Source organism: Mauremys mutica, chromosome 2, assembly GCF_020497125.1.
Source record: "Mauremys mutica isolate MM-2020 ecotype Southern chromosome 2, ASM2049712v1, whole genome shotgun sequence".
Lineage (NCBI taxonomy): Eukaryota > Metazoa > Chordata > Testudines > Geoemydidae > Mauremys > Mauremys mutica.
In genome coordinates this window covers 216,499,363-216,508,229 of record NC_059073.1, presented here as the reverse complement: position 1 = coordinate 216,508,229, position 8,867 = coordinate 216,499,363, and the positions used below count along the sequence as shown (strand labels likewise).

The following is an 8,867-nucleotide window of genomic DNA, read 5'->3' as shown; positions in this document are numbered from 1 at the left end:
ACAGTACATGTTGAAAAAATTAAAGCTTTGTAACCTTTAAAATGCAATTTTTCAACACCATATGTCAAAATATACAAAGTAAATAACCTTAAATCAAACTCTAAGAAGTTCTCAAGCAGCATTTTTCTTACTTTGCCTATCTGTGCATTTTGATTATTATCAGTGGAAATATTTTTTGTGTGTTTATGTGTGCGCGCGAATGATAAAATCAATGTTGAACAGTTACTGATTAAAAAAATCTCCTCTTTCCAAGCCTCTTATCCTTTTAGGGCACACTCACTTCAAATAAACATCTAGTTTTGGCTTTTGTTATCCACTGTTGTCAATTAGCATGTCATACTCTTCATCATAGATCTCCTCCTCCTCCTAAACTCCAGCTTAGGTTTGGGGCACCAGAAGTATGTTGTAGCAGGGCAGGGTAGCTTACACTGCTGCTGCCCTTAAGTGAACCTGTTTTGGGAATAAATTACTTCAGTCTCCCAGAGCTGCCAATTCCATACCTTTCAACAGCACTCAATTTAAAAATGCCATGTATGGGATGCAACTGTAACATATACTGCATTATCTGTCTATCTACCCACTTTTAAAATGGCCATTTCCTCACTCTATATGTGGGAAACTTTCTCTTTAAAATTATTATTGCTAAAATACACAATAGATCATGGCTATCAGTTTCCGACAAATTTCTGTGGTCCAGCAGGATATACTGTTGTTTGTATAAGTTACAAATAGAAACTGGAAGAAAGCCGGAAAGTGCTTTCCAGCTAATTATCCCTTTGTGAGCAGTCCAAAAAATGAGTGAGTCAGCTGGGGCAGAAAATTCACTTGGTACATCCTTAAGCCTGTGTTTCTGCATCTTTGCAGCATTACTCCCTAAAGGGGGATGAGGGTCACCTCATTATCCTGGCAGTAAAAAGAACTTGTGATAAGAAGCATGGGAAGGGATTGATACAAATAAATTAAGAAAACATCAGCACCCTTTCTAAAAGCTGCTGAGAAAAAAAACCTTTCCCAAGGCTGCTACCCAGCCCTCAGCTGCAGAATTTACAGGAACGACTGATGCTCAAAGTGAAATCAGGTTAGTAAGAAACCCAGGAGAGTGAAGCCCTGAGCTTCACCCTCATAGCTGCTGCTGCTGCTGGCAGTGAACTCGGCACTGAAGACCAACCTTCTTCACTGTGTGAGGAGAGGGGGAGAGATTATTTCTGGTGGTTTGGAAGCCTTTGAAAGAGACATATTTTAATTGTCATAATGGGAGGGCTTTTTTTTTTTTGGCAAACCACTGATAGAGTTGCTTTAAAAAGGGGTTCTGTCTTTCCTGAGCCACTTTAGAGGGTCTAAAGTTTTGAGCTGATAAACATCTTCCCTTTATGTGGTAAGTATCACAAGCTGTCTTCTGCATTACCAAGGAAAGGTACAAAATTACATTTCACTCTGTGGCAGGTTTTGCATTTAAATATACTGTCAGTCTGAAATTTTGACTCTGAAGTTTTGGTAATATACAGATTTTTCTCTAAAATCTCTTGAACTTTGATTTGTATATAAATCTATCAGTATAATCTTTTTCTCTCTCCCCTTATTTATATCATCATATATAGCCAATGTGTGTATACATATTTAATTTTAACTTTTTAACTCTGAATTTCCTGAGTATTCAATGCTTGTTTTTAAGATAATTACAATGTTCCTGTAATGTTTTAGACTCTTAAATTACTGATACATTTGCACAACCCTAATGACAGATAAATGTTTTACTTTTTTTTGTCCACAATTATAGTAAAGGGGAAGGATAGTCCAGCGGCTAGGGCAGTAGCTTAGGCTGTAGGAGAACCTGCTTCAATTCTATTCTCTGCCATGGACCTCCTGTGTGACCTAGGGCAAGTCACTTAGCCTCTCTGTGTCCGACGTCCCTATCTATAAAACTGGAATGATAACACTTCCTCATAAGGGTGTTGTGGGGATAAATACATTCAAGATGGTGATGTGCTTTGATCTTTACAGATAAGAAGTGCTATATAAGAAATAGGCATTATTATTAACACTCCATAAGGCATCCACTTCTTTCTCCATCAGACACTCATAAGCCATATGTACTCCTTTAAACATACTCACACTCTTAACATAAAAATCAACCTCTGTGATGGTAAGGTGGAATGGTGTTACATGTATACGGATTGCATGAAAGTCAGATGTGCCAGTTTCTTGATACAAAAGTGTATGAGGTTGAAACGAAGATTTTGTGGCAGAGCACAAGTTTGCTAAAACTGAGGTACATGTGACTTTTCAGTATCTGCTAGAGATGGAGTGAAAGTTATTGATGATGTTGAAGGGTAAGAGAAAGTGGCAATGAATGCCAGAGGCTTTTCCCTTCATATCTTATTTCAATTATTTTAAAATTTTGGATGAGTCTGACGTGTCCTGCTGCAATCTTAACTACGATGAAAGTTTCTGCTTGTGTTAATGTATTGTATATAAATCTATACATATACATGCTGTCCTTTTTGTATATTAAAATATGCTGGTGTGCAAATGAAGGTGTTCCATCCTTGGAAAATCTAATATCCCCAAGATAATTTCATTCTTATTCTGACCTAGATATTACACAAAACTCCAGCATTTATTATTTTTTAATATTTTACTTTTACAAATCAACTTAACATACAGATTATGAAGAATTCCCTAGGTTTGTCTTATTTATAATAACACATTTTTTTCTATTTATGCTCTCACTTGAAGATATTGAGGCATGGTAGTAATTTATATTTGAGAAATTATTCCACTAGGACAGTGGTGGGCAACCTGTGGCCCGCGGGCCGCACGCGACCCATCAGGGTAATCCGCTGGTGGGCCACGAGACTAGTTTGTTTACATCAACCATCCACAGGCACGGTCACCTGCAGCTCTCACTGGCCGCCGTTCACCATTCCCGGCCAGTGGGAACTGCAGGCAGCTGTGCCTGGGGACGGTCGATGTAAACAAACTGTCTCGCAGCCTGCCAGCGAATTACCCTGATGGGCCACGTACGGGCCACAGGTTGCGCACTACTGCACTAGAAATATATGCATCCAAAGGAAGGATTTTTTAACCTCCTCTAGGAAATGGATATTTTAGCCTGATGACTTTAAAGGCAGGGATTACTAGGTTCCTCAAAACTACAATAAGACTTGATACTAAAAAGTGACAAGTGTGTTTTGCTTTTCACGTCTTGCTAGATCAGTGGTTCTCAACCTTTCCAGACTACCATACCCCTTTCAGGAGTATGATTTGTTTTTCGTACTCCACATTTCACCTCACTTTAAAACTACTTGCTTACAAAATCAGACATAAAAATACAAAAATGTCTCAGCACCCTATTACTGAAATTTTAGTTTATAATGACTTTGCTAGTGTTTATGTAGCCTGTTGTAAAACTAGGCAAATATCTAGATGAGTTGATGTACCTCCTGGAAGACCTCTGTGTACCCCCAGGGGTTGAAAACCACTACTCTAGGTGATCCTAAAATTGCCATGTTTACAAAGCACTAGACTTTGTCCAGGACTGCATAACCACTCAGGGGTATACAATCTCCTTCATGCCTCTGTCTGGATCTGGGCATGGAAGGGAAAAGTGATAATGTGCCTGACTTGCTCTCCCAGAGTGAGATGTGTGTAGAGACCAGAAGGAAAAACAGGCACGTTGGTGAGCCAGGCCAGGAGTATAATTTACCGGTGATTGTAGCTGAGTGGTAAAAAGCAAAATCCCCAATAGTATTGTTCAAGCATTTTGAAATAGTATTAAATGTTTGCTATAACATTACATTGCCATCATCATTCAGTATAAAATGTAGTATTAGAAATTAACAATCAGCCCCCTTTCCTCCATTGCATTATCCCCCCCTTCCCACTACCTGCCAAAAGCTCCTCCTTGGGTGTATTGCAAAGAATGGGCTCTGCAGGGGCTCACGGGGATGGAGGTCCCATTCAGGAGAAGGAGGGATCCATATTAGTGGAGGCATTGCATAGTTCTAGAGAAAATGCAGGAGTTTCCCAGAGGGGCAATTTCCTTCCATCATCTTCTTTGCCTCCTCCACCCGGAGGCTTTTACTGCTCCAACTCCCCTTCCTGGAAACTTTTTCTACCCCTACCCTTCCATTGTCTTCCTGTTGAAAAAGCCTGCCATTACGTCTGCCCCCAAAACCTAGGTCACCAAAGGCAGGCCCCCGGCAAGGTGTACTATGTGAGACTACATTGTTTGCACATTCCTAGGAGGAGCAGTTCTGCTCTCCTCCCGTGCAACTGCTTTCCCAGTAGGTATCTATGGTTATAGTAACAGTTACTTGAAACTGCATTTACTTCCACTTCCTGCTTGAACCCCTGTGGTGAGGGGTTTGTTGCTTAGTTGGCATGTTTGTTTTGTTTGTAGTAGAGATGCCTGGCCAATGGCAGTCTGGTTCCTGCAGAAGGAACGTTGCCAAGGGGTAGAGGGCTGCCAGAGAAGCCGCACCAAGAAGCCACCCCTCTGTGGGACAGGAAGTTTATTCTTCCCTGTAGTTCAGGAGACTCTATGGGACTGAGAGGCAGCACCCTTCCCTTCTTGATGGCTCTACCGATCCCTCCAAGTGAGGGGACAATTCAAAGGTAACCCCCTGAGTTGAAGTTGAAATGTATTGGCCCCCTCTCTCCCTTCACATGAGCATTTCTGGGGAGTGTACACTTTGGCTCTTTGAGTTATGTTGTGGGGAGCAGAGTTTAGCACTCTCTAAACGAGATTGCTGCAGCATATTGGCTACTCCCATTATGGGGTAGAATATCTCTTTTGCCTGATGTGACCTTAAATTAAAATATTTTCAACATCAGAATCCATAATCGTGCCATGTGGAATGTGCCCATCTCAAGCCGGTCACACACTCCTTTTTTTTAGGAGCTCCATTAACTGTTTTATGAAGCATCTGCAGTGCTATTTTAATACTGCAACAATGTTAAATCATAACTGTTCCAGAACCACAAAGCAGAAGTGACGGGAACATATCCACCTATGATGCTATATTCCTGAATTCGGTACAATATTTTTTTTAACAGGAAAAGACAGCGCATGGAGTTGGGGGAAACATTTAATAGATTGTTTGTTTTTCTTGGAGTTTTCCTATAAAAATATGAAACAGGCTTTGGCTAGTCACTTCCATTTTCAAAGAAATCTGAGTAATGTTTGGCAACAAAATTTTAATTAAATAAGCCTTCACATCTGTCATAGCATCACACTTTGAAATTCATGACCAGTTTACTCTACTGCAAGATGTTATGCATAGTTTCAAAATATCATATATAGATAGATATAAAAAAAAATCTGGATCATGGACCTATTTTTCCCACATTTTGAAACTATACATAACATCTTGCTGTAGAGTAAATTGATCAAAATATTTAAAGAAATAGTATTTTATTATTAACAGTGTGATTAATTGCATGATTAATTGCAATTATTTTTTTTAATCACGGTCAGGAGCAAGGTCAGGTAAATAGAATTTAATTAGGGCTGTCAAACGATTAAAAAATTAATCATGATTAATTATGCTATTAATCGCGCTGTTAACAATAATAGAATACCATTTCTTTAAATATTTTTGGATGTTGATTTCAGTTACAACACAGAATACAAAGTGTACAGCGATCACTTTGTATTTATTTTTTATTACAAGTATTTGCACTGTAAAAAAAACCAAAAGAAATAGTATTTTTCAATTCACCTAATACAAGCCCTGTAGTGCAATCTCTTTATCATGAAAGTTGAACTTACAAATGTTTAATTATGTAAAAAAAACTGCATTCAAAAATAAAACATTGTAAAATTTTAGAGCCTGCAGGTCTACTCAGTCCTACTTCTTGTTCAGCCAATCGCTCAGACAAACAAGTTTGTTTACATTTGCAGGAGATAATGCTCCCCGATTCTTGTTTACAATATCACCTGAAATTTCGAACAGGTTCTCATGGTATTGTTGTAGCAGGCATCACAAGATATTTACGTGCCAGATGTACTAAAGATTCATATGTCCCTTCATGTTTCAACCACCATTCCAGGGGACGGGCATTCATGCTGATGATGGGTTCTGCTCCATAATGATCCAAAGCAGTGCGGGCCGATGAATGTTCATTTTCATTATCTGAGTCAGATGCCACCAGCAGAAGGTTGATTTTGTTTTTTGGTGGTTTGGGTTCTGTAGTTTCTGCATTGGAGTGTTGCTCCTTTAAGACTTCTGAAAACATGCTCCACACCTCATTGCTCTCAGATTTTGGAAGGCACTTCAGATTCTTAAACTTTGGGTCGAGTGCTGTAGATATCTTTAGAAATCTCACATTGTTACTTTCTTCACATTTTGTCAAATCTGCAGCAAAAGGGTTCTTAAACCGGACAACATGTGCTGTGTCATCATCCAAGACTGCTATAACATGAAATATATGGCAGAATGGAGGCAAAATAGAGCAATTATACCCCAAGGAGTTCAGTCACAAATTTTAATTAACACTTTTTTTTTAAACGAGCGTCATCAGCATGGAAGCATGTCCTCTGGAATAGTGGCCAAAGCATGAAGGGCTATATGAATGTTTGGCATATCTGACATGTAAACACCTTGCAGTGCCAGCTAGAAAAGTGCCATGCAAATTCCTGTTCTCATGTTCTGGTGACATTGTAAATAAGACGGCAGCATTATCTCCTGTAAATGTAAACAAATTTATTTGTCGTAGCGATTGGCTGAACAAGAAGTAGGATGGAGTGAACTTTGTTTTCTTTTTGAGTGCAGTTATGTTACAAAAAAAATCTACGTTTGTAAGTTGCACTTTCACAGCAAAGAGATTGCACTACAGTGGGGTGGCCAACCTGATCTTGAGATGGAGCCAGAATTTGCCAATGTACATTGTCAAAGAGCCACAGTAATACAGCAGCAACCCTCCATCAGATCCCCTCCCGCACATTCCCAGCGGCTCCCCCTCCCTCCCGATCAGCTGGAGGCTCTGGGGGAGGGGAGGAGTGAGGGCACGGCAGACTCAGGGGACGGGGTGGAAAGGGGTGGAGTGGGGGCAGGGCCTGTGGCAGAGCCAGGGGTTGAGTAGTGAGCAGCCCCCCACACATTGGAATGTTGGCACCTGTAGCTCCAGCTCTGGAGTCGGTGCCTATACAAGGAGCCGCATATTAACTTCTGAAGAGGCACGTGTGGCTCCGGAGCCACAGATTGGCCACCCCTGAACTATAGTATTTGTATGAGGTGAATTGAAAAATACTGTTTCTTTTGTTTATCATTTTACAGTGCAAATATTTATAATAAAAAATAATATACACGTTGATTTCAATTACAACACAGAATACAATATGTATGAAAATGTAGAAAAACATTCAAAATATGTAATACCTTTCAATTGGTATTCTATTGCTTAACAGTGCAATTAAAACTGCGATTAATGCAAAAAAATTAGTCTTGATTAAAAAGATTAATCACGTGAGTTAACTGCAATTAATCGACAGCCCTAAATTTAATACAATGAAACCGACCCTGGATTTGTAAAATGTCTCACAAATCGCAAGATTGAACAAAGTTATATCTAGCTTGCCTCCTATCCTAAAGCCTTTTCTTCTTATAAATGCAATCAGACAGTATTTGCGTGTGCTGTGAAAATTTATATTGTCTGTCAAGCAATAGATTCTGTCTGCTTTCCAAAAGATGAGTATTCCATTCACTATATTTTTCTACGGCCAAACATAGTTTTCAAGCCACTGACAGTGTATAATTGGACTACATTTTTTTCAGGTGTTACTTGCGACTGCTCTGATTATTTAAAGAAAGATAAAGTCACAAAACAAAGCGTGGAATCTACACTGTGCTGGATAGTGTTGTTTTGATTGACCTTCATAGAAATTGGCTTTGTCACACAGATTCCAAAGATTCCAAGCCTGAATTCATCTCTAGGATACTGATGCAGAGCCCTGCAATGGGACTAAGAAGGGAGACAATGTGATTCCTCTTCCCTGGGGCTTCAAAGAGCTGATTAGTCCCCCAGTACAGTTTAGGGAAGCCCTTAGCATTGGCTTAACTTGAACCTAGCTGACCATGGTCCTTATGGGTCTTCTGGCAGCTAATAAAAGGTAATAATTGGAGATATACCAATCTCCTAGAACTGGAAGGGACCTTGAAAGGTCATGAAGTCCAACTCCCTGCCTTCACTAGCAGGACCAATTTTTGCCACAGATCCCTAAGTGGCCTCCTCAAGGATTGAACTCACAACCCTGGGTTTAGCAGGCCAATGCTCAAACCACTGAGCTATCCCTCAATAAGACTGCTTCTGCCACACCTCCATCCACCCCCAAAATGCCCTGATACGCTCCCTATGCTGGGGATTTATATAACAGGGACAGGGGCATGCAGAGCTTGCTGAACCAACTCTAGACTTGCAGAGAGGCTCCTTGAACACAGGATATTTTTTGAGGGTCGTTACAGATGTTTTGCTTAGAGATGTGGCCACAGGAGCAACTGTTCATTCTGTCACTGCCTCAGCCTGTTGGCCATTTGGCAGGGCTCCTTCTGCTTGTACTGCCCTGCTCCTTATCTTGAGGCTGCCTGCTGGGTCCCATTCTCCAATGGGCAGGAAGGACGAGGATTTGTGTTAGGGTTGTTAAGTGTGCGGCAGTTGCAGGTATAGATCAGAGTGGAGTTTTTTGAGTTTGCATACACCCATAATGCAACTTCCCTTTACAGATCAGTTTATTCTATGGACCTCGTTCTGATTTTAAAGATGCAAGGTGACACATCACTGACAGTAGGGCCAGCCATATGCGACTTGTCCTGCTCCTTCCACTATCCTCCACTGGAGCGGAGGAACTTGAAGGGTGCAGACTGACG

The 8,867-nt window shown here is 40.4% G+C and overlaps 1 protein-coding gene across 2 annotated transcripts in view; it reads left to right on the top strand.

Moving 5' to 3' along the window:
* The first annotated feature begins 904 nt into the window (after positions 1–904).
* COL6A6 (collagen type VI alpha 6 chain) overlaps positions 905–8,867 on the top strand; it is a 101,863-nt gene continuing 93,900 nt past the window's right edge. Inside the window, exon 1 of one of the 2 annotated variants that reach the window (XM_045004788.1) lies at positions 905–1,078. In XM_045004788.1, coding sequence (XP_044860723.1) covers positions 1,060–1,078 — 19 coding nt within the window. In that variant the 5' untranslated portion in view covers positions 905–1,059. Of the gene's footprint in view, positions 1,079–1,325; positions 1,376–8,867 lie in introns of those variants that run through there. The other variant, XM_045004789.1, reaches the window with a different exon arrangement.